The following is a 27,473-nucleotide window of genomic DNA, read 5'->3' on the forward strand; positions in this document are numbered from 1 at the left end:
GAATGTATGTAACAGCAGGTAGAAAATGAACCATGTTTCAAAAGGACAGACCCAATTCCATCACTCTTGTATTGCTTGTGAAAGCTTTGTAAAGCACTTTTGGGAGCAGGATTTGTGGGCTCAAGCCCCAGGGCTCTTTATTAATTAAAGTGTTTAAATAATTGAAAAGCACAGTCTCCTGACTCCCCTTAGCACAGCTACCTGCTTGAGAGCTGCCATAAATCATGGAAAAAGTCATATGCAAGAGGACAGAGCTACCCCTTGAAGAATTCATAACAGATCAAATGGCTCTGTAGCACTGCAAGGTGCCAACAGCCCTAAGAAGGATGATGTAATGGGAGTAGGTAAGTCAGTGAGATCTCATCTCCATGGATTCTTGGGACTTGCTGCATGTCCAAAGCAGCTGCCAAAATGTGGTGAGAATTTAGGAGCATTAGAAGTGGCTGGCAATTTCTGACCATGAACAGGATAAAGATGCACATAGTGAAACATGCTAGAGTGAACTCTGCACTGAGTTTTTTGCATGGAAAGTTGCTGAAGCCAGGTAGTGCTTGAGTTGTCCCGTATCTGTGATACAGTAGCCACTTGATTCAAACCAAGGTTAAGAGGAGACCAGGGTAAAAGACTGAGCAGTTTGCAGCACTCAGAAATAGCTTCTACCTTAAGAAGAGGGCTTGATCCTGCAGCCTCACAAATGCTGCTGGGGAAGCTGCTCTTGCTGAAGGTGTTCACATCCAGTCCTGCTTAAGTAAGTCCCCTCTGGTGTGTCCTCCCTACCCCACTATCCCACCCACTGCCTTGAAAGCCAAAGGAAAATTCAGTTCAGGGAAGGAAGCACAAGCACTTTTTTGGGGGGGACATATTCTAGGTATGCCACAGCAGCGACAGGGAACAAAATCTGCTGGTGCAGACTGTCCAACCCTACTTGGAGTGAACATTGGAGGAAATCAAGAAAGTCCCTAATGTTTTAGAGATTTTCAGAAGTCACAGGTGATTTTTGAGGGACTTAAAATCCTTTAAAGAGCTCTGATTTTTCAGGAGGTCCAGTGAAAAATGGCCAGTGTTAAAGGGCTTTGGGGTGAGTGCCCCACTCATGGGTCAGCCACTTCAGCAAAAGATGCTATTAATGCAATCTCATGGTCTATCCCACATACATCACACAATTTAGAACAATGAAATCAATACAATACAGAAACCTGTGTCCTGATAAAGCATTCTCCATGGAATGCAATGCAAACCTGGCCCTTATATGGTGTCAAATCAGGAAAAAGTATCAGCTCAGGTTACAATCTCCTTTCAAATAATAAATGCAAAAGCTGTATTGTTTCCCCCTTTTTTTCTTCTTTTACTCATGACAGCATTTGTTAAAAATATTACGTCGTCTGCTTTTGAGAAGGTATTATCCTCTCCATATAATATGGAAAAATAAACTCTACATGATACACAACATATACCCCTAGTTGGCAGAGCTGCTTTAGGAGATTAAATTCACAGACTCACCGATGCAGAGGGTTGGTTTTGCCTTCCTTGTCCCCAGACTCTTAAATTGTATTGTAGGAATGGTAAAAGACAAGAATACATAAAAACAGTAAAATGTTTATTTTCTTAGAAAAAAAGAGATTCAAAATGATTGTGATCACACTCCCATTCGTGCTCAGCAAAGCCAATACTGCAAGCTTAGTCCTTGATTAAGATACCTATTAAACAAAACTCTTTTTCCTCTTAAAATACAAATTCCTGCTCCTGTATCACTTCCAGTATTTCAGTGATAACATGCTTTTAATGGATAATAGTTTCTCAACTTCTTCTCAGTAGAGAAACAAGGGCTGCCACAGCAAAAAACATCCCGTCTCCAAAGCTTGCCATCACCAGCATTAATAAGCGCTCCGGCCTGAATGCGGACTGACAGACAGCTTAAGGGTGTTTCTTAGATGCTTGAATGTTCACTTATGGAAGCTTTGTATAACACTACCTCATCTGATAGAAAACAGGCCAGAAGCCTCAATAAAATCAACAACGTCTTTTGGATTAACTTTAAGGATTTGCTGCATATCTGGACACAGAAAAAAGTGAGAAGTTGCAACAAGTTTTAACTAGCAGCAACAAAAACAGTTCCTTACGAGTTCTTAGCAATATTCCTCATCTGTTCATTAAGAAACACTGTAACTGAATGGAGCATATAATGTGGAAATTATCTTCTTCTGTTATGTAGTGCTGTTCGCTCTAGAAGACTTCCAAAAGGTCTCGACTGGGTTGTAATCTATTTACACAGTAGTATTCCTGGTGTGAGTGGCAGAATTGGCACTATGTGACATCCTCCTCTTCTGAACAATAATCACGACCCTGTAAGGAGAAAAGCCAATTTTTAAATGACTACTTGAAGACAGGAATAACATAAATCAAGGGAGCACTTACTAATAATGCGTATCAGGTCCCTAAACTTACAAGATTTTAAGTTCAGAGCTGGGTAGAAATCCTAAAAATAGGGAAGAGAGTTTGCACAACTCCTCCAACCATCTCTGGAAGGTCTGCATGGAACCAGGATAGGAGACCCTTCCCTTTCTGTCACCATTAATCTCATAAATTTCACCCCCTCTACTGAATTCCAGGGCGAGTCCGACAAACTGATTCACAAAACTATTTTATGTAAAGATACATCTTGATGGACACAACCCTAGAAATCCATTGAGAAGCCATAATCTCCGAGGCAAAAGCAATGAAGCATGTAACTCTATGAGCAACACAGCTCAGCTGCTGTGAACAGGAATACCTCATCCGATAACCTCATCAAGGGTTTAAGGTAAGAGCAGAAAGGCTACGCTTCACTAAACACAGACTTCTTAGTCATGTTATGCCTTCTATCCCATCCCAAACACAAGACTTGCAGCAGCACCTATCTAGGTAATACCCACAGAAAGGTCTGGAGAAGGTATGTCCCATCCATTACTAGTTGTTTCTTGCAAAGTGGCAAGAATAGGACCTGACAGGACTCACTGTCCCTGTTTCTCTACACAGAAACAGCTGGAGCTGAGCTTTTCAATACACAAGCCACCCAAGATAGCCTGTGTAAAACAAGTGCCTCAAATGTAGTACCAAAAATCTCAACCTCTGGACTATTTCTGTTGTTCCTATGTGCTAAGTGTATCCCAAGCAGTTGCATGGAAAATCTGAGTTCCTGAGCAAAAGGCTGGCAAAGAAGAAAAGGAGAAACACAGATCTCAGCCTGGCAATAACATGTAAAAGCCTGACAACACCCTGTAAGCAGGAGAGACCAACTGAGCAGTGGTAAAATGGGTGAAGCTCCACTCAGTCAAGGTGGGGTACCCAGCTGCCCAACAGTCAAACCTCTCACTGACCTGTCTAGAAAGAGGTGTAGGGATCAGCTTGTCCTGGGTTCAGCAGTAGCAGTCATTTTTTCTTTCTTAGTAGCTGATGCAGTGCTGGTTTTGGACTTTCGGTCCGGGAACAGCACTGATAGCACCAATGTTTTTAGTTACTGCTCAAATGTTTGGTCTGGCCAAGGACTTTGTGAGCCTCATGCTCTGCCAGGGAGGAGGGGAAGCCGGGAGGAAGCAGAGACAGGACACCTGACCCAAACTGACCAAAGAGGTATTCCATACCACAGCACGTCATGGCCAGGAGGTAACTGGGGGTTACCTGGAAGGGCACTCACACAGCTCGTTTCGGTCGGGCTTGTTTCGGGTGGTATCGTATTCTCTTCCCTTGTTATTTCCTTCATCATTGTTATTATTGGTGCTAGCAGTAGTGATTTGTGTTATACCTTAGTTACTAAACCGTTCTTATCTCAACCCGGGGGAGTTGCATTCTGTTGATTCTCCTCTCCGTCCCTCTGGGAGCGGGGGGGGGGGGGGGCGGGGAAGGGTAGAAAGGAGGAGGGGGGGCGGTGCTGTAGACTGCGTGCCTGACTTGTCAACAGGGTTTAAACCACGACACAGCTCTACTTTCAATTCAGCAACCCCTGTCTCAGAAAGGAAAATCAGACATTTTTTTCAAGTAAAATATCAGACTCAGAAGGAATGCCAAAATACTTTGCAGAGAAGCCCAAATGCATCGGTTTTTTTTTCTATGCCAGGGACCACAATGCATTCAGACAAAACCATGAGACTAAGCTGTGGTGGTGATGAAGGCTTTGTCCAACATGCTTCAAGGGCTGTGAAAGCCACCCGTAGCAAATGATGACTGAGGCTCAGGGCATTTTCAGGAGATTCATTTGCCTGGATCCCCAGGCTCCCGCTCAAGAGAGAGACCCCACAATGCTCCACACCAGTGGCTATCAGGGACATTAAAGGCTCAAACAGACCCAAAACATGGAAGAAAGCTGTCCTGGACTCTTCCTTGCCCATTCCTCCTGCCATTCTGCTTCTGGGTTTGCTCTCTGGCAACCAAGTGCATTGCTCCTCAACAGGTTGCCAAGAAACTGCTTAAAAAGCAACATGCTGAAGAAGTCCTTGCCAGCGTGTGGAAATACCACCTCTCACCCACTGCCTGTAGGCTGCTGAGAGCCAGGCTGCTGCTGCCAGACACTTTATTTCCATCTTCACACCAGCAGGGATGGAGCCGTGTTGGTGTCTCAAGGATGGCCTTGGAGCCATGGACCTCAGTCACTGGTGGGCAGGGAGCTGCCACCACACCAAGCTTCCTGCCAGCCTGCTCCTTCCCGATAGCGCATGTGGGCAGCAGTGGCACAGCGGAGATGGGGAGGAGTGTGAGAGCTGCCACAGACACCAGAACATCTCCCACCCCTTCCTGCAGTGTGACACACACCCTCTCCCACCTGCACCCGGCACGGATCCACAACCCCGACCCCACCAGCTCATTTGATGCCCAAGCTGTGGTGACACCTGATGGCAAGGTGAGGAGCCCCGCTGCAGCCCCAGCCCGCTGTGCAGCTCTGCAAGGGAGCTCTTGCTTTAGAAGGGGGGGCCCTGCCAGAGCAACAGCTGGTGGGAAGGGAGGGGTGTGGCAAGGGAGCAGGGGATGAAAACAGCTCCTGGAGCCACTCAGCAGCAGGCTGAAGGCTTCACATCCCCTTCCCCACTCCGCCATGGAGCCATGTGGAGAAGCACGCTGTGAGGCAGGGTAGGGATCCATTTGTTACACACCAAGAATCATGCAGCAGCAAAGGCACAGCAGGCTGGCAGCTTGCATACAAAATTGGGGGTTTTGCTCTCACTTGGGATTTACAGCAAGTTAAGAGGATGTTGCTTTTCTTTACCTGGAGGAAGAAGAACCATGACCATCCTCTCAGTAGTGGGATGCAAGACAACCTGTGGGACCACCCTGGTCTGGCAAGTTTAGCTTGTCAAGGGTGGGGATCAGCTGTGACAGCAAAAAAATAGCTTGCATATAGTCCTGCATCCACCCAGCTGTCCTACAACCACTGCCCTGGCTACACTACGAAGGCCTACACCAACATGTGCCCAGCATTTAATCCCAGCACAGACAACAAACATGGATCTCAGCCTGACAAGGCCTAAAGTGTCTTGGCCCAGTTCAGCAGGGTTGAGCACATACTTGCCTTTAAAGACAAGGGAAACAGCACTTAAGCCCTGGAGCAGCTCATGAGCAGAAAGCTAACAGATGCTTTAGCACCTTCTTGAAGAAGGGCTTGTGATAAGTAAGATCTCCTTGAGTAAATACACAGCAATGGGTATTTACAGCAGTGGGTATTTATCCTCCTAAAAGGAGCAGGAATGGAAGAAACTATACTACAAGGAAGCCCAAAAAATTAGAATTCCCCCTTTTGTCTAAACTTATTCCCTAATTAAATTTTTATCAGTAATACAAGGGGGGTGTTCCTCAGAAAGATCAGTGAAGGAATAAAGTGCCCTGTGGGTTTTTTTGGGGGAGCAGATGTGTGTCAGGAAGAAAAAGAAGAAACCAGAGAACGTAAGCGACAACCCCCCAAACAGAGCAGACTCATAGATGGAAAATGAGGGTGCAGGATTGCCACCCAAACCCTGTGCCCTGCTGCCCAGGGGAGCAGGCTCCTGAATGCGGATGAGCCACAGGCACAGAGCATGCAGCAAATAACAAAAATGCATGGGTCATCCTTTAATAGCCCTTAATAGCATAGGCTTTTAAGTAAGTTTTAATGACTGGGAGGGTAAATGAACTGTACCAAGGAAGATGAGAGCAGGAACACACGCATCCAAGTCCAGGTAAATCCCCCAAAATCCTATCTTCCTCCCCTGCAGTTTCAAAATCCAACTTTCAACTTTTGTAGATGCTCACAGAAAGACCTTAACATAAGTGTGTGAATTTTAAGTAGTTTAAAAAAAGCCTTATGCTCCTTTCCTGCTGCTTGTTCCCAACCGGAAAAGCTCATTCCGCTGCTCTCCCCTCTTGCTGCATCTACCAGGGCATGCTTCATGGCTGCTGCTACCCTTTTAGAGACAAAAAAAAAAGGAGAAAAAAGAAATCACAGGAAAAGCCCTTTCCCCCATTGTTGCGGGTGACAGGCCAATCAACAAAACTCCATGCCGCTGGAATGCAGAGGCCTTCCCACTTCAAAAGCCTTTTGTGTGGCTGGCAGACTTGCCCAGGGAGAGAAGGCAGCTAAGGAGATGCTTCTTCCGCCACAGCTCTGCAGCTTGGCACCAGAATCCTCACACCGTGGCCCTGGCTTGGAGAGGAGGAAGAAGAGGCCGGCCGGCCCGGGAAAGGAAAATGCGCTGCACCAAGCAGCCCTTTCTTCTGCAATGGCTGAAAGAGCTTGCGGGACACAGTGGCCCCTTTCAGAGGAGATGGCCGATGCTGGGAAATGTTAGCCTGGCTCTGTGGTGGGAACCCTTTTCATCAATCTGGTTTTGTTTACAGTGCTCGCAGACAGGACAGGAAGAAAATGCTGAGAGGCAGCACTAAATAATTGTATACTGTGCTAATTTTTGTCCGTTTCTGATTTTGTTAGAGGAAAATCAATCGAGTCATTAAGAGCAATCCAGTTTGCTAATGAGTTTTAGGCTAATAATTCCACCCTTGCATACGTTTCAGTTACCAACCCCCCTTTTTCTAACAGCACTCTTTAAATACGATACAAGGAGCTGCATTGTGTCTTCCTCCTGCATTTCATGCCCAGTTTTACTAACAAGGAGATGGAGCGAGTTGCCACCAGGCATCCCTCCCATGGCCTCCAACAACAAACTGGTAGTCTCCAACCCAGCTCCCAGTGGCCAGGTGTGTGGATTGGCAGAGAAAGTCTTGCAAAGCAATTTCAACACCAGTGCTGCTGATCAAGACCAAGTTATCTCTCCACCCACAATGACATCCCCTGTGGCAGTGGAAACACAATGCCCAGGGTCTCAGGATATCCACCGGCCACATGAGTTTGTAGCAAGACATCTTCACATGCTATGACATTTCTTAACCTCTTTGTTCTTTCACAAGCATGTCTGCATTGTGATTCCTTGCAAATCACTGTATCTAAGTAGGAAACAGCTTATGATGATGGGACCAGTGAGGATTTCCTCTGGTGCAGTTTTACCTGGATAGTTTTGGGTTTGTTTTTTTTAAACTACAAAGCCAGAGACGATTCTGTTCTGGAGGTACAATCCCCAGATACAATCCTAGAAATCACTTGTCAACTGTTCAATTATACCTCAGCCTTGGTATTTTTTCCTACAGTGAGACAGCTGCCTACACACTGTGCCATGGCTTACAGTAATAATATATACTTAAAGGAGACAGATAATTTCTGATGATTGTTTCACTGCTCTGTATGTAGGATTCAGAGAAAGCAGTCATTTTTCAGATTGTTCTCCATGATAGCTATCATCAATATGTTTTCACTAGCAAATGCTGAATGGGGTAAATTTTCTGCGTTCAGCACTTCATGCATCATAGCTTTTAATTTTGCTTTTATTTCATATTTTCATGCGAGCCCTGGTTGTACAGGGCTCCCTCAAATCTATGGACTTGAGCCTGCAAAGACGGTCCAGGATTAACTCTCTCTTCCACAGTATCACAGTATGCTAGAGATTGGAAGGGACCTCGAAAGATCATCTAGTCCAATCCCCCTGCCGGAGCAGGAACATTCCGAGTCATTCTGTTCAATTAATGGGATTTCTTCAAATTTTATTGCCTCAGGGTTGACTCTAGCAGAATCATCTAACCCTATTGTGAGTCTGACTTTTACATTCTCAGTCAGTCCTACCTCAGCATTCAGTTTTGAGACTTTGTTCCAGCATTTTTCCCTTCCAACAAGCCCCATGAATTGAAGTACTATAATCATATACAGTTCCATACTGCAAGTTCAGCTCTAGGTCTCCGAGCAGGAACACACACTCACACAGAGAGAGGAACAGATGTCTCACTCTGAATATCTCTTGGTGTTCTGACACCAAATTTTGGTAGACAGAAGCTCCATGCACTGGGGTTGGCATTCTGGCTTTTACCTTTGTGTGGTACTTGCAGAAGGCAGTTCAGCTTTGTACACACAGCCAGGAACACAGGCATGTGCTGGGTACCAACAGGTATTAGACTTTCAGAGAAATTCTGCAGACCATTTCATTGTCTTTTTTTTTTGGATCTCCAGGATGATGATAATAATAATACTTCATAATAATAAATACTTCCTATTTTCAGTTGCTAAAACATCACCCTGTGTTCTTTCCATTTCACACTTTGATTGCAGAAATTCTAATTCAGCTGACTTTTCTGTTTATTTGTTCTGATGAGTCTGAAACGCCCATTTAATTTTCCTCTCTAATTGTTAGAGTTGTTGTCACTTATTTGTACTACATGACCTAACATCCCTTGGAATTTCAGCACAAGTTGAAATCTCTCTGTTCCATAGTTTCTGTAGACACAGCCCATGAAGGCAGCGATGGACAACATGTCTCCATTACATATCCAACACTACTCATGGCTAGTTAACATGTGAACATTACAACATGTTTTGGGACCTCATCAACCACAGGCAATGCCCCCCATCCCTGCAGACTATTTCAGGTGTAACTGGCAAGCTGTTCAGTGATATAGTTCTTTTAACTCTTTGACTGCTGTCCTCTATTTCCCTGAAGAAGGGATTCAAAAATTCTTAGGAATCAAATAAAGCCCATCATATTTTCCAATCTTTTTGGCACTTGTGGCAGATACCTAGAAAAACAACATATTGTGGGCAAATATTAATTAAAAAATGCCAAAATTCTCTTAGGAACACTATTTCCTTAGGCACAGAAGGTCCCCAGAGAAAGCAAATCCCATGTTCAGTTGTGCATTAACTCATGCCAATCTCATCAACTGTCAGCAGCTTGAAATGCATGGGAGCCATTTCCCTGTCTTTGATAGATAAACCCATGTATTTGCTCTAAATAGGCAATCTCCTAATCTAGAAGATAAATCAGTATAAGAGCCCTGTAGAACACCTGTAAGTATCTGAGAGTATGATCCAAACAGCGAGAAGACAGTCAACTGCATCTCAATGTGGCAGCTGGTGAGTGAATACTATTACTGTCCTGAAACAAATCTCGAAAACAAAACCTGACCTCAATTCATAATTAGGTACAGACATCAGATGGTCTGCTCTGTAGATAAGATAGGTTTTTGGAAAATCCATTTCATTGGATATTTTGTGTTTGACATTATAGAAAGTGGTGATGCCCAGGAAAAGCAGAAGCAAAATGCATTCACCCAGAAAAATACACTGACCCAGCAAAATACAGACCAAATTCATTTATTCAAAAGAGATGTAGCTATACTATGGATATGTAGAAATTCTACTTTTAAATGCATATAGGTCAAGTAAGATCCTACCCCTGTGAAATACTAGATACCTCCTCACTTCCATTCAGGCATTGACCACCTCTTTAGGAAGCCTGTTCCAGTATTTGATCACCCTCTCAGTAAAGAAATGCTTCCTAATGGCCAGTCTAAACTTCATTGTAATTGGGGAAGCAAGTGTTAGTATGAAGTATTAAATAAGACACACCATTCCAAAATTTTAAGTGTAAAGAGTGTATTGGTGAGTGAACATCAGCTCAAGGAATAAGCAAAAGCTGAGCTCCAGACTCAATCCAAGTAGCCCATTTAATTACTTAAGTCTCAGTTTTCCATCTATGTTGTGGTGCAATTATTTACTACTGTCTCACGAAAAAGCTGAGATTCTCATTTTAAAGATTGGTGAAAAACATGAAAGCTGCTACCAGACAACAAGATAAGCAAAGAACTATTCAACCTCTTCTTCAAAACATCGCCAGCATCATTATTTTGCTCAGTGTATGTCCTGAGGCAGGATGATCTGCATACACAGATACACTCCTTGGAGCCAGGAGCTATTTTGAAAAGATTTTGCAAGAAATTAGAAGGGTATCCCAGATACTACCGGCATTAAAATTCCAGTTGTTTCCCACAGAGGTTAAATGAAAGAGCAAATCACTAAGGGCACAAACCCCCACTTTGTTCTCCTTTATCCAGTAGGTTTATTTGCCCTTCATCCTAGACTGTTCATTTTTGATTTTCTTCAGTACCTCCTGCAACCTCTTTTACCTTTTTTTTTTTCTTTTTGCACTTGAACTACTTAACCAACAAGCTTTATCTAACTAAGGGGGATCTCAGATCACAGCCCCTCCAAGTAGTGAAGAACATGGAGTGCTGCAACAGGCAATGTCGGACTGTCCTCCCCACAGAGCCAGAAAACCTGTGTGCCCGCCACCTGAGTGAAAATGTATTTCTACTTTATTGTGTCTTACCTTTTCAATCTTTTCATCAAGCATTCTGAAGAATTCTTGTTGGCTTTCAGAGATGTGCATGCTGAAAGTCAAAGGAACATTATGAGTACCAACAGGACTTACTCAATTTTAAAATACTGATGCTGCAGTCCAGGGTTGTCGAGGGGCCAGCTGTAAGCTTTTATCACTGTGCAAAATAGATCACTTTTCACTTTCAGATACAATTACAATTTTTTAAATTCCCCCCCCCCCCCTTTTTTTTGTTTGCCCATAGAAAGAATATTACATTTAGTTCGGTGTATACATACTAGGCTTGGGATGGTAACTAGGACTCACACGCATCCAGAGGAGACTATTCCCTTTCCCAGACTGCAGAAAGTTTATAGCCCACTACCATTTCTTGGGGTAATGAGAGCCCTTTCTGTATCAAGAGAGAAGGTTTTCCAAGACTGTCAAACTCACCACCACAAAATGAGATGCCTGAAATGAGATATGAGGTTAAAGCCTTGCACTGGAAGATCTGTGTGCCCTGCTACAGCTGGCTCTGCACTCAACACCTAGAAATGTCTACAAGCCCAGGCTGGTCCTTCCCTCCCAGAGAGGTAGTCCTTACTGCTCCCTAAGCAGACCCAGCAGATGATTCACTTCAATTAATTCTGTGGCACCAAGAGGCTCAGGGTTATTTATATGATTTTGCAAAACTTAAGAATGGAGGCTGGTGCCAGCAGTAGCAGTGATGTCAAATGGTCAGAAGGACACAATCTTGGAGATTTTCTCTGACACTGAAAGCTGATTTGGATTGCTGAATTCCTGCCCCAGTCCTCTCTTCCTCAGCATGATCCTTTCAGCTGTAATGAGCTAATACTTTTCTAAGTGCCCAACATGATGCACTTCCCTACAAAGCTCAGCATTCATACTTCACTTGCTATCAGGATGAACATATACAATGATTTGCTTATGCTGGACATAAATGAAGGCCCAGTTTCAGAAGAGAAGGTCTCAAAAGTGGCATTAAAACCTAAAGCTGGCAATTCAGGAAAGGGAACAATTCAGCTTTCAGTAGCTGTGGGATTTTGTGCCCCCAGCTGACTGCCTGTCCCTCAGGTTTCCACCTACACCTGAAACGGGAAAAAGATGTGTTTGGGGTAGCAGACCCTCCTGCCTGCATATTCAGGTGTCTTGGAGAAGGACCTTAGGACTGTACAGCCCTTTCTGGGTAGCTAAGATATTCTTGCCTTTGCAACATCATAGATTCAGTTTCTAATAAAATGAGATAATACACCCCAATCACAATTTATAAGGAAACTAAATGAAGGGGGGGGAAAATGGAATATTGTGTTGTCATACACATGAAAAGCCCCACAGGAGGTCTTCAAGCCCTTGTAGGCCATGATCTTCAGAGAAGTGTTGGGGTTGTTCAATGTGGAGGAGGCTCCAGGAAGACCTTACTGTGGCCTTTCAATATCCTGAAGGGCCTTACAAGAAACATGGATAGAGACTTTTTACTAGGACCTGTAGTGACAGGACACAGGGCAACCATTTTAGACTGAAAGAGGGCAGATTTAGACTGTACACAAGGAAGAAGTTTTTTATGACGAGCGTGGTGAGACACTGGAACAGGTTGCCCAAAGAAGTGGTCAATGCTCCATCTCTGGCAGTGTTGAAGGCCAGGCTGGACAGAGCCTTGGGCGACATGGTCTAGTGTGACAAGTCCCTGCCCATGGCATGGGGGTTGGAACCAGATGATCTTAAGGTTCTTTCCAACCCTAACTAGCCTATGATTCTATGATTACCCAAACCATTCTGTGACTTTGTGATTTAGGAGAGTAAAAATGGTATCAAATACTATTTTCATTTTATGCTTCAGGCTGCTGTTACTCCATGAGTTATGAACATGTCTGCGTGTACTTGATGTGGCATGCCTTATCACATAGCAGTTTTGAGGATGATCAAACACATTAAGTGTCTACGAGGTTGGGGCAGAGTGCAGGAATGAAGCCCCATGAAGGCATGGCAGGTATCAGGATGCAGTATAAGGGTGAAGGACCAATTTCTTGGCCTCCTTCAAAGACACATCTAAAGCTGGCTCCCTACATACAGTGCACTGAGGGTCCAGGGTTCTAGAAGTAAAAATCTGAATCCTTCTACAAAAAGGAAGAGCCCTCACAATCTTACTTTTACAGCCAACATATCAAAACTACCTCCATTGTAAATTAACTTATCATGTGGTACATAGTCCATGTTTTGTTTTGAAGTACCACCTGTTCTACAAGAACAGTCTTACAAGATGCATCTAATGAATTACCTATTTAATTTCTGCTCTTTTAGCTGCCACCCATTGCCACTCCTCCTTGCAGTCAGAATTACCAGGGTTTTTAGAGGATAAACCTTTAAAAAAAATTGCACATTATAACAGAGATTTGCTGGCTTGGTGCTTAGCAACTCAAACACATATAGCCACTTTATAAACAGAAACGCAATGGTAGGTTGGGTAAACAGCAGAGGCTTAGGCAAACAGTGGTTTTACTCAACAACCTAATGTTACATTCTGTAACTGAAAAGTTTCCTTATTTTTGCAAGGACTGCAATAGAAATCTCTGCCGATGCAATGTCTTTAGGTTTTTGGTGAAAGAAGGTCAGTTCTGATTTCTGTGGAGACTTTCAAAAATATCAGATTTTGATGAAAAAATGGACCCCTTGACCCCATGCAGTTCCTCTGCCTTGGATGCACTAGAAGAGATGACCTATCAAAAGAAACAGACCTTTTTTAAGCCCAGGTTCATTAGCCTCCCATTAGAGCATCTTAAATACATTTCTAACCCTCCTGGGAAGGACCAAGCCACAGTTATGAAGCACAGCTTTGCTGAAGGGTGATTTTATCTCCACCTCCTTACTGCGAACTTCTTTGCAATTACATCTGACGCACTCCATTTTTCCTTTTGAAAGGAAGCTGAATTATACTGTCAGTTGATCAGAAAATTAGTAAAGTTTACAGACTTGAAACCGTGCACAATGCACTTGGTATGCAGCAAGTTTAAGTTAGTAAGTGCCCCAAAGGCACGGCATAAAGAACAGCATTTCTGCTATTGTTTAAATTCCAGCAGCAAAGCTGTATCACTTCTTTGTTATGAATCTGATACACATCTCCATGTAATCTGTTATTTTCAATCCAATTAGTGATTAAAATGTAATAGTGATTTAGGTAAAGAAATGAGTTACTAATATCAATGACCAGCTCTGTCACAAGAGTTGAGTATTTCACGGCATATGTAACGTGGACTGATATCAGGCAGAGTACAGGCACAGAACAGCAAGCAAAGGATGGAAAAAGTATCAGCTACAAAACAATCCTCATTTTAAGAAACAAATTGACAATTTTCAATGGAAGAAGTTTACCATTCCTAATCCTAGACAGTATAGCTCCTAACCTAAGCTAAGAGCTAGCAAAAACTTTCCTGAGAACTTAACTGATAGCATTTAGGAACACTAGCGCATACAGAATTTTTGGTTATGAGTAAGTTGCATAGAAAGCTGAGAAGTAACATAGTATAGCACTCCTAAAAGGCATGGCAAGATGCATCTCATGCAATTTTAAATCCTGCTTCTTAGCTGGGCAAACGAGAGGATGATGCAGGGATGTTGGCACAAGTGCTGTCCAGTTGTGTTGGTGGTCTCAGAACATAGGTGACCATACCTATTTTATTTAAACTGAGCATGGTTTTAGGGCTGCTGGAACTGCCAGTTGGTTTTCACTAGGCAGTAATCGGGAATCTTACAGATACTCCTTAATTCTGTGTTTATTTGTATTACAATTAAAAAAAAAACAAAAAAAAAATGAACTTACTTTGCTCTGGGCTGATGTACTAATCCTGGGATCTCTTTATTAGATTTAAGTCTTGCATTTGAACTGGCACTTTTTTCCTGAAACACACAAAACACACACAACAAAGATACCATCAGTATTTATTAACCACATAAACTGCAACAGGCATTTGTCATCATGGTGTCACAGTCTGCTGGATTCAAGCTCTTCTACCTGTACAACCAAGTAAGAAAAGATCATTGAAAACAAAATTAAAGACAACACAATGCAATGACCCTAGGCAGGCAATTTTTAAATGTCACTGGCTCGATGGCCTGGGGGATTGCCTCTGGGTTACCAGGCAAAATCCATCTGGGACATATAGCCATCAAACACTGCGCTATCTAGTAACTCTCCAGTGGTCCATGGAAAATGAGGTATGCAGCTGCAGCTTGGCTCCTCAGAGAGTAATATCAATAATAACACCAACTGGCACCCTTAACAGAGCAAGGCAAAGCACTGAAAAGACAGAATCCCAGATCACCCCAGACTGCAGGTTTGCTCAGAAGAGAGGTGAGAAACCTCAGCATCATGTGGAATACCGTATGTGGGAGAAAGCATACATTGAATATGCCACTAAGAAGAGGAGCAACGGCAGACCTGCCCAGCCAGAAAACTGGACACAAGGGGGCCAAGAAAACAAACTGGAGTATAAGCAGGGACACAAACACGTCCTCCACAGAAGACCAGAACCATTTAGAACATCTAAAAAAGTCATGGGGAGGGAAGAGTTTGAGAGCCGACACTTCAAGGCAACATATTGTCCTCACATCAAAAATGTGAAACCCAAAGCTCAGTGCACACATACATCTATTGTCTGCAAAACCTGGAAAATGATACAGCCGCTTCTGGAACTTCCCAGCAGTGTGTTACAGCTCACCCACTCCACAAATCCACCTGAATTTCTTAGGCACACCATACCCATGACAACTTAAAGAGATGCAAACCCAAGAATTAGTGCTTTTGTAGGTAATTTTGGTGGTTTTGTTTTGTCTTAGTTAGTCTTTGAATGTCTGAATCACACAACACAATTTTAAGAGGGCTACTAAACCACTGAACAAAAAAAAAAAAAGAGGCTGTCTAGCAGTTATTTTTTTAACGAATAATTCTACAAGGGCTGTAAACATCAACTGCCTTAGCGTATTTAACACTGTTTAATACGTATCTTCTAATCCTCCTAAACAGAAAACAGTGTCTTGCATGAAAGTAATAGCGAAAGAGAAACAAGCCTTTCTTCTAAGCCTTAACAAATACCTCTAAGTATCTATGTGTTTGTTACATCCTATCAGTCACTGCCTGCCCATGATCCCATGATGTCGAGTCAAAGCAGAACAGAAGACAAAATCCCTTGCTTTCAAAGAATCTTCTAATTTTAACGGTGTTAAGTGGAGATTACTATGTACCTGCATGCTATGCGTGTGGTAAACATGCATGTACTTAGTCGTATGATGACTATGCACTGCCAAGCAACTCGTGCAATTGTCAAGCAAACTAAAGAGAGGGGGATAGGCCTCATGGAGAAGACACCACAACCGGAAATCAGCTAAATGCCAACCTCATGCACCAGATGAGACTTTACCCTCAAATCTGCTCCACCAGTTTTCCACAGGTCAGGGGCAGAAAGTGGGAATGGTCTGCATTACATATGTGGAATGGTACATCTGGATGGTCCAGCCGTAGGCATGTTCTGCAGCTGCAGCACTTCCTGCCCACCTACCACAACACAAGTTTGGGCCACCTTCTGTATTTGCACACTGTCACCCTGGAGGCATGGACCTCTCGTCAGCCATAAAATGATGTGAATCCACTGCATTATTAAAAGGGGAGTAGAAGTTCTGATTTACAGCTCCTGTAGTGAGAGCTGTGATAAATCAGGACAGTGCACAGGTGGCTTTCCACACCTCAGCTTGAGGCTTGGTGTCAGTGCAGCTCTATCAGTAGCTGGAATCAGCACAAATCCCAGCCTAAATAAACTTTTGTCACTTAGGAATAAATAGAAACACACAAGAAAGATATATGTGGCCTTCTCTCTGTGGGTCCCAGGGCAATATTCAGAATATTACTTGTGTCATGTAGGAAGAGGGAAATAAAATTTCAGTTTACTTGACTTCAAGATCCCAAAGTTTGCTCTTTTCCTCCCATTGCTTCTGATAATTAACATATCTCGATTACCTATTATGTACAATTCTTCTACTTGAGCAGGAAGTATGTTACCTTCTCCATCTGTTGCCCAGCAGGAACAAACAGAAAAAGAGGAGTTAAGAGAAAAATAAAACCTAACCAGGTCTGGAACTGGCTTGTTGCTTTGTTTATAGCTGTTATTTACAGCAGTGAAATTTCACTGCACTGACTGAAATATTGGCTTCAATAAAAATAGATATTAAAAAATAATTCTTCCAAATACAAACAAAAAGAATATTTTTTTCCACATCACTTTGAAAACAAACTGACTCATCAGAAATTAACGGTCTGGATTCTACTATTGAGCTTATAAAAACACCCCACACCAACCCAAAACCAAAACCAAAAATAAATTCTTTAATGCAGTCAGACTGCTCTTCCAGACTGACTTGACTTTGATTGAAAGGTCACTTCTTTCAGTCTAAACTCACTTTCTCCCTTGTTTAACATTAAATAAGTTACCATGCATCAACAGAACTGTAATTGGTTTAAGAGACCTAATCTACTGCAAATAGAAATTAATATGCAAAAGTTTGTTTTTAATCTAGTCCTGCTTATAAGGATTATTTAAAGTAAATGCAGCAAATGATACAACACAACAGACGCTTAGAAAGTAAACCCTCCAGGACACTGTACTTGGATAGCAGCATTAGCTTGTCTATAGTAAAAAGGCAAATAGTGGACATTTTACTTCCCATTATTTTGCAATTAATCATTATCAAGATAAGGCTGGGATCAAATCAAGGTGATTTCATTTGACATATTCACTAATTATTGTTAATTCCTCCATAAAGGATGCACTGTATTCAGAATTTCAGGGCATTAACAGATGGCAGTGACTGCTGCCAGATGCTATTAACACTGCAACAGCCACTACTGCCATTATAATTAAATATCTGTCAACATTTCCCTTGATGCTCCCCCTCTTACAAACCCCTTTCTACAGAAATGTGAACTTCATTTGAAGTATTCCACTTTTTTTTTCATAAGACTGCCACAGATGGACTCAGGTAAGCTGCTAATGGTCCTTCTTCTCAACTCAACACTCATGGCTTAGCAGAGGACTGATTTTTAAGAGATGCTTCCAGAAGTGCTAACACATTTTATGAAGAGCCTATACATTATTTTATGCATTTTTAATTGATTGAATTGGCCAGGAAAAATTGACTAAAGATGACAGCAGCAATTCTACTACCTAATCTAATGGCCAATTTTCACTAACTTACAGTCACATTTTGGTCTTTTTTTTTCCTCTGAAGTAAGTATGACTAAACAAATACAGATTCAAATGGCAAAAAAAACCCCAACCAACCAAACCCACATAAACCAGTAAAATGCAGTGTAAGTAAAATGAGGGTCTTAGTTTCAAGGCTATTTTTTGTTTAGTTTGGAAAAGGATGAAGTATCCAACTTCTATCTTGGAACCACCAACGTTTGAAGGTGGCATGCTCCCCCAGATCGGTATAATTTTTACGATTAATTTGTCTCTGTAGATTTACTACTAAAATATATTGAGGTTGATAGAGTCACCAAGGTCTCTCTAGACAGTTATCATGTTTTACTCAATATAGGTTTACAGCTATTCAAATATTTATAAAATAATATTATTGATTTATACCAAGATGACACTTTTCTTCAAAGGAGCCCTCAGTGCTCTTCAAACTGCTTTCTGGAGCTATGTAATTCATTATTAAAATAATGTTATTTGAAAAGAAAAATAACAAATGCATCAGTTAGAAATGGTATGAAAGATGACGGGTTAAAACTTAAATAGGGGAAGTTTAGATTGGATATAAGAAGGAAATTCTTTCCTGTTAGGGTGGTGAGGCACTGAAATAGGTTGCCCAGGGAGGTTGTGAATGCTCCATCCCTGGCAGTGTTCAAGACCAGGTTGGACGAGGCCTTGGGTGATATGATTTAGCATAAGGTGCCCCTGCCCATGGCAGGGGGGTTGGAACTAGATGATCTTAAGGTCCTTTCCAACCCTAATTATTCTATGATTCTATGTAAAATTTCAATATGCCAGCCAAGCACTTTTTATGTTCTTCAGCTATGAGGACCAGCCTCAGATAACAGCATTTTACATGGACTGTCTTGGTGTACCAGGGTGAAAGAGGGAGAAGTACTGACCTATGAGATTTTACTCAAGTTTCCTTGCTTTACATACATGGGCTTTTATTTTTTGTATTATAATTTGTCAGGAAGAGAGCCTTTCTGCTTTCTCTAGCTTCCTGGAAGCAAAACCACTCAAAAATGTTATTTGGGATAACTTTATAATGAAGGGGGAAATCAAGCACTGAAAAATCTCAGATACTAGTCAAAGAAGATTATTCTTAGATGCAATTTCAGATGAATCACATTATCCCTGCCATAACGTGTATATGTGTCTACATCTGCGCTGTGCTGTCCAGAAGGGAGTCTAGGGCATGCTTGGTGATGAGGCAGGGAATGGTATGGATCATGTATATTGGCTGGCAGAGAGCCCATTCCCCTTCTCTCATGTCCTGGGTTCAGCAGTAGCAGTCATTTTTCTCCTTCTTGGTAGCTGGTGCAATGCTGTGTTTTGACTGACGGCCTGAGAACAGAGCTGATAACAAGGATGTTTTGGTCTGGCCAAGGACTTTGTGACCCTCATGCTCTGCCAGGGAGGGGAAGCTGGGAGGAAGCAGAGACAGGACACTTGACCCAAGCTAACCAAAGAGGTATTCCATACCACAGCACATCATGCCCAGGATGTAACGGGGAGTTACCCGGAAGGGCTGGTAGACTGCAGGGCTGGAGGAGGTATCGGTCAGTGCTTAGTTGGGTTGGGGTGGTCGAGTTATTGGTCAGCAGTTGGTGAGGTGTTGTATTCTCTTGCCTTGTTATTTCCTTTATCATTGTTATTACTGGTGGTAGCAGTAGTGATCTGTGTTATACCTTAGTTACTAAACCGTTCTTATCTCAACCCGTGGGAATTGCATTCTTTTTGATTCTCCCCTCTGTCCCTACGGGCATAGGGGGAGGGAAGGAAGGGGGGAGTGAGTGAATGAGCTGCCTGACTGGGTTTAAACCACAACATCTCATGATCCCGTGTATGGGATGAGATGATGAAAATCATGAAGTTATCTCACAATGGAGGCAGGTGCCTGCATGGGCTGAGCTTTGGGAACCAGGATGGAGAGGGCCTCAGTTTGCACATACTCCACATGCTCCAGATGCACACTGGCTCCAAAATATACACTGGATCCTGAAGCTAGGGTCCATGAATTTAATCTTCACAGCATATACACAGAGACACAGAGAAATAGCTGGAATAAACAGCTCATAGTGAGAAGACACCTATGAAAGATGTTATCATCACAGCCATCAGAAGGACCTTCTATCTTTCCAAAATAAGTCTTTCTTAAAAGCAACCTTCTACCAGCAATGCTGATGAGAAGAGCCAATACTGGAAACAAAAACCCCTGATCTCTCCAATACACCTTCTAGTTGGCTGCAACTGTGGATGCAGTCACACAGACTCCTGAACACACAACTGTGACACAAGTCACCAAGCGCCGCATCACTCCACTATTGATGCCTGTCTTGCCCTCTGGCTCTTATAAAACATTTGCAATTCACCACGGGAACTCAGTTTTAAGGAGCACCTTATAACTGAGGCAACTGAGGTAACAGTGTTCAGTCTGTCTATTTGAGCAAGCGCTGCCATGCCATCCTGCTGCCTGAAGCACCTTGGCCTTCACAATGATGAGTCGATAACACAGCTGTTATGTGTGGATCTGAATGAAGCTTGAAGCCGTGTTTCATAATAACACCTTAGTCTTAAGTGGAATATTTTAATAAATATTATTGCTGTATCAGGCCAAAATTTCCGCAACTAAGCATGAAGGATTTGCCCATCATGCCTCACCCCTATAGATACCTCCATCCTTGTAGATGTCTAAAAGCTGTCTGGACTTGGCCCTGGGCAGCCAGCTCTGTGTGGCCCTGCTTGAGCAGGGAGGTTGGACCAGATGACCTCTAAAAGTCCTTTCCAACCTCAACCATCCTGTGATTCTGTTATAAAGTATCTTTCTTAATAAACTGGACAATAGGGGTGAGAGGAAAGTAGGTTTGTTGAGCTTTATTCCCAGATAACAGTGGGAGAAACTGAAGCCTGAAGACTTCAAAAGTTCAGTATGCATGGCTACTGAGGCATGCAAAGGGAAGGCAGATGCCTTTATTTTGGGAAAAGATCAGGTTCTGCAGACCCAGCCAACATCATGTAGTGAGCCTCCACTGACGCTGGATGTATAACCCAGGTTTGATAGAGAAAACCCCTGTGCTTTCACTAGAGGTTGATGGTTTTCTCTAATTTGTCCCAAAGGCAGGCCTTACCCTGAAATGAGCTCCTCCTTCCCAGCTATTAGTGGGAAATTTTGCTGTAGCAACTCTAGCTCCTGAAATCCAATATTGATTTGGAAAGCACAAAAAAAACCCACCCCAAATTAATCAAAATGGGATAAAACCAGCTTAAAAAAAAAAAAAAAGAAAAAAAAAGGAAGGTACAAATCCTGAGGAGCCTATAGAGCCCACCAAAAAAGCATCCATATGCTGCAACCTGAGAAATTAGATAATGCTGCTTTTAGTGTTTATTTACCAGTCATACATACATGTATGCACAAACCTAAGCATCTTGCTCAGCAAGACCTAGCTTAGAATCAGCAACAGTCTTTCAACTGAGGGCAAGGTGGCTTTCAGCCAGGCCTTCAAAACACAAAAGAGAAATGCTTGTTGTGCCTGTACAAAATAAGTACAACCTACATGGAGATCCTTCACCAGACTTGGATAAAAAGAAGTCAACATAGAAATTCAGGGCCACTGTGAGTGAGAACAAAATAATGCCACAGAAGAGCATGGAGTACAAGGAAACTGGGTGAATGTGGAAACCAAGAAAATGGGTGCTAGTTGAGAACATGCTACAAAGTCTGAGAGCAGTTCAAATGGTGCCTAATTTACCCCTTGAAGGGAGGAAGCGACCAATCTCCTTGCGGAATGCAGCACTGGGTAGAGGCAGGGCAATGAATTTGCTCTGTCTGCAGTTCTGGTCTCATTTCAGTTCTTGCCATGCTGTCTCTCTCATAGTGAGCTCCCTCCTCAAGGACATCTGGTCTCAAGTTACTTGCTTTCTGTTCAGGTTGTCACCAGGCCTGCTTATTTTATTTTCTTGGATCAGCTGTTTGTATATTTGGCTGAAACTGGTTCAGTAACTAATGTGTAGCTGCTTTTTAAAAATGCCTTTGAGATGTTAAAAACTGAGGGGGAAGGAGAGAAACTATTAGAAGAACTTCTAACATGACCACTACACTCAAGCTGCTGGATGCCAAAAGAACTGAAAAATCCAACCAGAAGTGTGAAAAAAAAAAAAAAAAAAAAAATAAGACAGAGAAGGGGAGGAAAAAAAAAAGAAAAGGGGAAGGGGAACGAAAAGGCTGCCTCTGGAGAGAGCTGCAGGACATCTCCTGCAGTATCTAAATATAGTTCACCCTTAGCCAAACCTACTGGTCTTTGAGCTTTGACAGAGAACACCATTAAAGAGCAGAGAAAAAAAAAATGAAGGGCAATACCTAGCACTAAAGGCTTTTCAAAAAGGCATTAATACTTACTAAATCTAATAACTACAACTTTATAAATGTCCACATCAGCTTTTCAACTCCTTCTCTCTCCCAGACAGCACTGGAAATATTAGAAAACCTGGATTAATTGATTATGGTAATTCCAATTAATTCTGTCAAGTAACCAAGTACCAGGAACCCTGTAGATGAACTGAAGCAGCTGGCACGAAGACAGGAAATTAAGGCAGGTGAACAAATGAAATTACAAATGAGGAGCATAAATGATACATAAGTATGACCAGGGATACTCTTACATGTATCTTGCCACCCTAGTCAATTCCACAGCTCTGCAGTTTTATCACCCCACATATTTGAATCCTCTCCTTTTTATACACATTGACACACGAAGGTCCAGAAAAAAAAGAAGAAAAGTATACTTCTATCTCACTGTTCTTTCCTGCAGATAGATTGCTAAAGTTCAAAGTGTTCCCTACAGAAAATCAGTATTGTGATCATTAGAAAAATGCGTCTACTATGCTGTTCTAAACATCAGGGTTTTCTGGTTCCTTCAGCCTCTGTGGTACTCTGAAAGATCAGCCAGGATAAGAAAATGAACATCACATTCATAAACAAAGCCAAAACACCTGTATCTATATTACTGCATGAAGTTTCATTTAAAACAGGAAATTATCTTGCTCCTTCAGCAGGAGTGTTACCCACACAATAAAACTCTGTATGGATAACACAAACAGGAAGCAAAGGAAGGGACATATCTGCAAGATTTCCATTGGGAAGCAATTCGTAAAGTGAAGTTGAAGAGTATCCCCCTCGAAGAACAACTTTGCAAGAGGCTGAAAACTGTTCCTCACAGTTATATACACCAGAAATTAAGGTGACAAGGGATTGATTTAGAGCATGAAGAATCTTACATCAAAAGATACACGGAAATACTGCAAACAAAATGCTGTGGGCAGAAAGACCTGCTCTCCAACTCTCATTAATATACCAGATCTTTAATGGTTTTGGTACATCAGAGTGGTTGAAAGTTTTATCTAGCAAATAAAAAATGGATGGATAAAACTTAAAAACTGCTTTACTGATAACTTGGCAAGACTAGACTGACTTTTGATGAAACTTCAGGGACACTTGGCACAAGTAACCTTGCTCTTTTGCAGGTATGTCACTCTTCTGGATTGTACAGCCACCCTGGACAACAAAACCTAGCTCAAAAATTAAATTTCTGCTTATTAAGCTTGTGTCATAAATTATTCTCTCTTGCTCAACAAGCTTTTACAAAAATATAGTTATTTATAGTAAATGTACATATTACTCATGCTCTTAATTTTTCATGCGTGTCTCCTGAAGGCTGTTTCCGCCAAGTGGAAAGAATATGGCATTAAGCATGAAACAACAGTGTTCCGTGAAGTCTGTAAAACATTTATAGCCACAAATAAATGGTATAGACAGTCTTGAGAGTAACATGGTGTATTATGCAGCTGGCCTGTATCCATTAGTTTTTGCTTCAAGAAGGCACTTCGCTGGGATGTCAAGCAGGTTATTGCTACTACAATTTTTGCACAGCTTTTTTACTGGGATGGTTTTGAAAAGCTTTATACCTTTCAAATATATATAAGAGAACATATCTGGAGAACGAGATGTACCCAGTTTTGTGGCTTTTTAAATAGCTGGGTCTAAAATTTCAGCAGCTGTAGTGATTTATAAAGCTGGTTTTCTAAAGGCAAATCTGAACTTTTTCAGCCGTTTTCTGGAACATGTCCTACACCCACCCTTTGTAAAATCAGTTCTCTGAGAGATGCCTCTACATACGGCACATGCAAGCAAAGCCTCCAGAGCTCTTCCTGCACTGTCAAAACCAAGACTCCCCATATGCACATATGCTACCTTGCTGCCTTAACACTAAGTTTTAGGGTACATTATAGACTGGGCTTATTAAAAAGAACGTGATCATCAAACAGCCTCTTTGAGGAGATGTTAAAAGTAACACTTGGTTCTCTTCATTTGCAAAACAACAGCATGTTGATGGTATCTCCTCTTGTAGAGTCTGCAGAATCTCTGGCTTTTGTCCGTGAACTTCAAGTTTGACTATATTTAATGCATGCAAGCAGTCCCATGAAGAGCACCGAGATCCTCCTAGATGTTAGGACAATAGAAGTGCCTCATTAACCCAGTATTAATGGAGAATTTTGCAGGATAAATGAAAGATACTTTCCCCCTCTTGTTCAAACCTGAAGTTTATGAAGGATGGAACAAGGGAAAGCAAAGAAAAAAAAGTCTAGGTTTGTTGTTTACAATTAAGAGAAGAGGAAAACTGGAACTAATTAGAAGAAATGGTGGAAATTAAAAGACACTGTTAAGCCAAACGAATAAAATGGTAGCAAGAAATTTTGATCAAAGCAAACCTGAGAACTGAGATGCCAGAAAACAGAGAGTAGTGCTACTCATCAATACAAATATATTTGCATCAGGAAGGTTTTGGGCACTAACAGCCTACAGGGATAAGTCTCAGGCATAAAACAAGTGCATAAATACAACCATCTTCATATGTCCCACTAACATGCAAGCATTCTCACACCCATTATTCCCACAATGATGTGTTTCCAGTTCCCGCAAGCTGACGTCATGGAAACACATATGAATATGTGGAACATCATGCGCCACATGCAGCATAGATGGACACTGCTTGCTAACTGTACTTCTCACTTGCAGAATTGTGTGGCTGACAAATGGAAAAAATGTATTATTGCCTGTTCCAACCAGCAAGAAATCCCTACAATGAGCTCTCATTCTCTTAACCCTGTCCAAGGTTCAAATTTTTAGAATTTTGGTAGACTGCAGTTACATAAATGCCATTGCTAGAACATATTTTCAATGTCTCTCTTTTGCTCCTCTTAAAGTCTGTTTTATTTGCATTAATTCTCAAATTTGCACAAATGTAAGATTTAAGACCTGAGAGAATGAAGTTATAGCTCTTGCTACATGGCAAATTTCAGCAAACATGGATAAAATACACATTTTAAAGAACACAACAGTTTGAGTATTACTAAATATGATCCTCTCCAACATTAACTATTCTATGGTTCTATCTGTACTATGACACATATGAAAAGTATTATTGGCTGCAGGATAAGTCTTAAATCTGATTTATGTATTTTGTGACATCTTTTCATTGGTTGGTTTTCTGTTACTTTTGAATAGTAGAAAGGATTATTATTATGTCACAAAGAATACAGCAGCCTGTTCACTTACTGAGTTTCCACTACATAGATGTGTAAGAATGATTTTGCCTGGATTCTCATAGCAAATTTTTCTGAGAGTAATAGAGAACAGATACCATATACATCAGAAAGACAGACATCATTAACAGTTAAAAAATTTTATACGCCATTTAAATCAGTAATGCAGGCTGGGCTTTAAGTGTTCATCTCTAAAGTTTCCTTGAAAAAAAGAGCAGATAAAATAAGCATGTCTCAGTGTTAGCAAAAAGAGGCACTGATAAGTAAATATATTCCATCAAGGATGTATAAAAATAGCTTTGATGCTCAAGATGCTGCAGGTTAGAGGAAGATATCCAAGCCAATAGTGGGTAAAGAACTACCTGTTAAATCCAGTAACAGGCCTGGAAACACTCATGTCCAACACTTAAGATGTCCAGTACCTAAGAGTCCCAAAATGACTGTATGTATGTTATGGCCTTTACTGTCCACTCTGATTTTAATGTGTCCATCATCTCACCTTCTGCAAAGCCACCCCTATAGGTGAGAGAGGACATGAAAAAGACTCAAAATCAGCTTACCCCTCCTTTTCCAGAAAGCAGCAGATGCTTTCTCAAGGGAAGTATCAGTACCAGCTGAGGAAAGCAGCTGCTGTGCATCTGTCCCAGCAGTGGCATAGCCATGATACAGGCCAGTGGTGGGATACAGTTTCTGCTCTCTTGGGAGAGATTAGCCATGGAAAAGGAAGTTTTGTACAATATCAGGCTGGCCAGGGATGGATCCTTCACTCACCCACAAAATTTCAATGGCTCTTTGATTAGACTGTGAAATACCATTGTGAAACTCTACAAGATGAGTCTTCTGAAAGCGTTACATGGTATCAACCACCATGACTAGAAGATATTTCAAAATATCACCTAACTGCATCACTGGAGGACATGTATCCAAACCACTTGAACAGATTTGTCTTACCTATCCTTCAAATTCCTATCCTGCAGGTTTTCTTAACAGTCTGCCTTTCATTTTGACACATACTTAAAAGTCCAAATGTTTATCCTACTGCCAAGCTCAAATCCTTGCATGATGTCTTCCTGCATCTCTCAGTGGTCACAGAAAAAGTAATTATTGTCATGCTTTTTAAAACAACCTTTTATATATTGGGTGACTTGTGTTTCTTTCTGTATTTTTAGGCTGAACAAATCAATTCCTTCCATCTCCATTACAGCTTATGTTTGTTAAACCTCCTATTCTTGTCACTCCCCTTTGGGCTCTTTCCTATCTGCCTACATCTTTCCTACAGAGCACATTTCCAATTTCAGTCACAGTATTTAAAGCCTTGCTGAAGTCAGGATGTATCACATGCACTGCCATATTTAAGAGCAAGAGAAGTTCCTGGTTTTAATGTGGTTATCTCAAACCAGCGAGGTTAACCTACTGTATTCAGAGATGGCATTTCTCTGTCTGCAGCAGCCCTATCTGAGACTAATAAGCAAATGGACGTGGTTCCACCAACTATTTTTAGTGCTGAGGTTTCCCTAAAAAAAGGAAAGCACGTTATTTTGTAAAGCAGGTCAGATTATATATGTGGGGATAAGAGAGCCCAACTCCAAAACCAGAGGCAGCTCCTGTTCAAATCTCTCAGACTTCTACAAGCTCTCTCTGAATGTACCCATTTTCTTACTGTAAATCATTGTTTGCCACTGAAATAACATCAAGTTTTATTACCACATATACAGGGGACATCTGTAAACTGTACATTCATACTTCAAAAAAATGTGGTAAATAAATGCTGAAGAAGAAATAAGCTGAGCTTCTCTAATGGGTACATAAAATTTTTGGTACAGTACCCAAGATCTCTCTGAAGCCAAAAAGCTGGTAGGGATGAGCTATTTTCCAGCCTCATCCCTTGGACTATTTAACAAAAATAAATATT

The 27,473-nt window shown here is 41.8% G+C and overlaps 1 protein-coding gene across 2 annotated transcripts in view; it reads right to left on the bottom strand.

The window, feature by feature from the left end:
- Positions 1–1,576: 1,576 nt before the first annotated feature.
- CUNH1orf21 (chromosome unknown C1orf21 homolog) overlaps positions 1,577–27,473 on the bottom strand; it is a 121,653-nt gene continuing 95,756 nt past the window's right edge. For both annotated transcript variants that reach the window (XM_062606318.1, XM_062606317.1), the window contains 3 exons: positions 14,533–14,609; positions 10,710–10,770; positions 1,577–2,343 (listed from right to left, as the gene is read on the bottom strand). In XM_062606318.1, the coding sequence (XP_062462302.1) occupies positions 2,305–2,343; positions 10,710–10,770; positions 14,533–14,609 (177 nt within the window). In that variant the 3' untranslated portion in view covers positions 1,577–2,304. The remainder of the gene's footprint in view (positions 2,344–10,709; positions 10,771–14,532; positions 14,610–27,473) is intronic.

The sequence above is a fragment of the Pezoporus occidentalis genome, unplaced genomic scaffold (assembly GCF_034315485.1).
Source record: "Pezoporus occidentalis ecotype Australia unplaced genomic scaffold, CSIRO_AGI_Poc_V1 ctg95, whole genome shotgun sequence".
Lineage (NCBI taxonomy): Eukaryota > Metazoa > Chordata > Aves > Psittaciformes > Psittacidae > Pezoporus > Pezoporus occidentalis.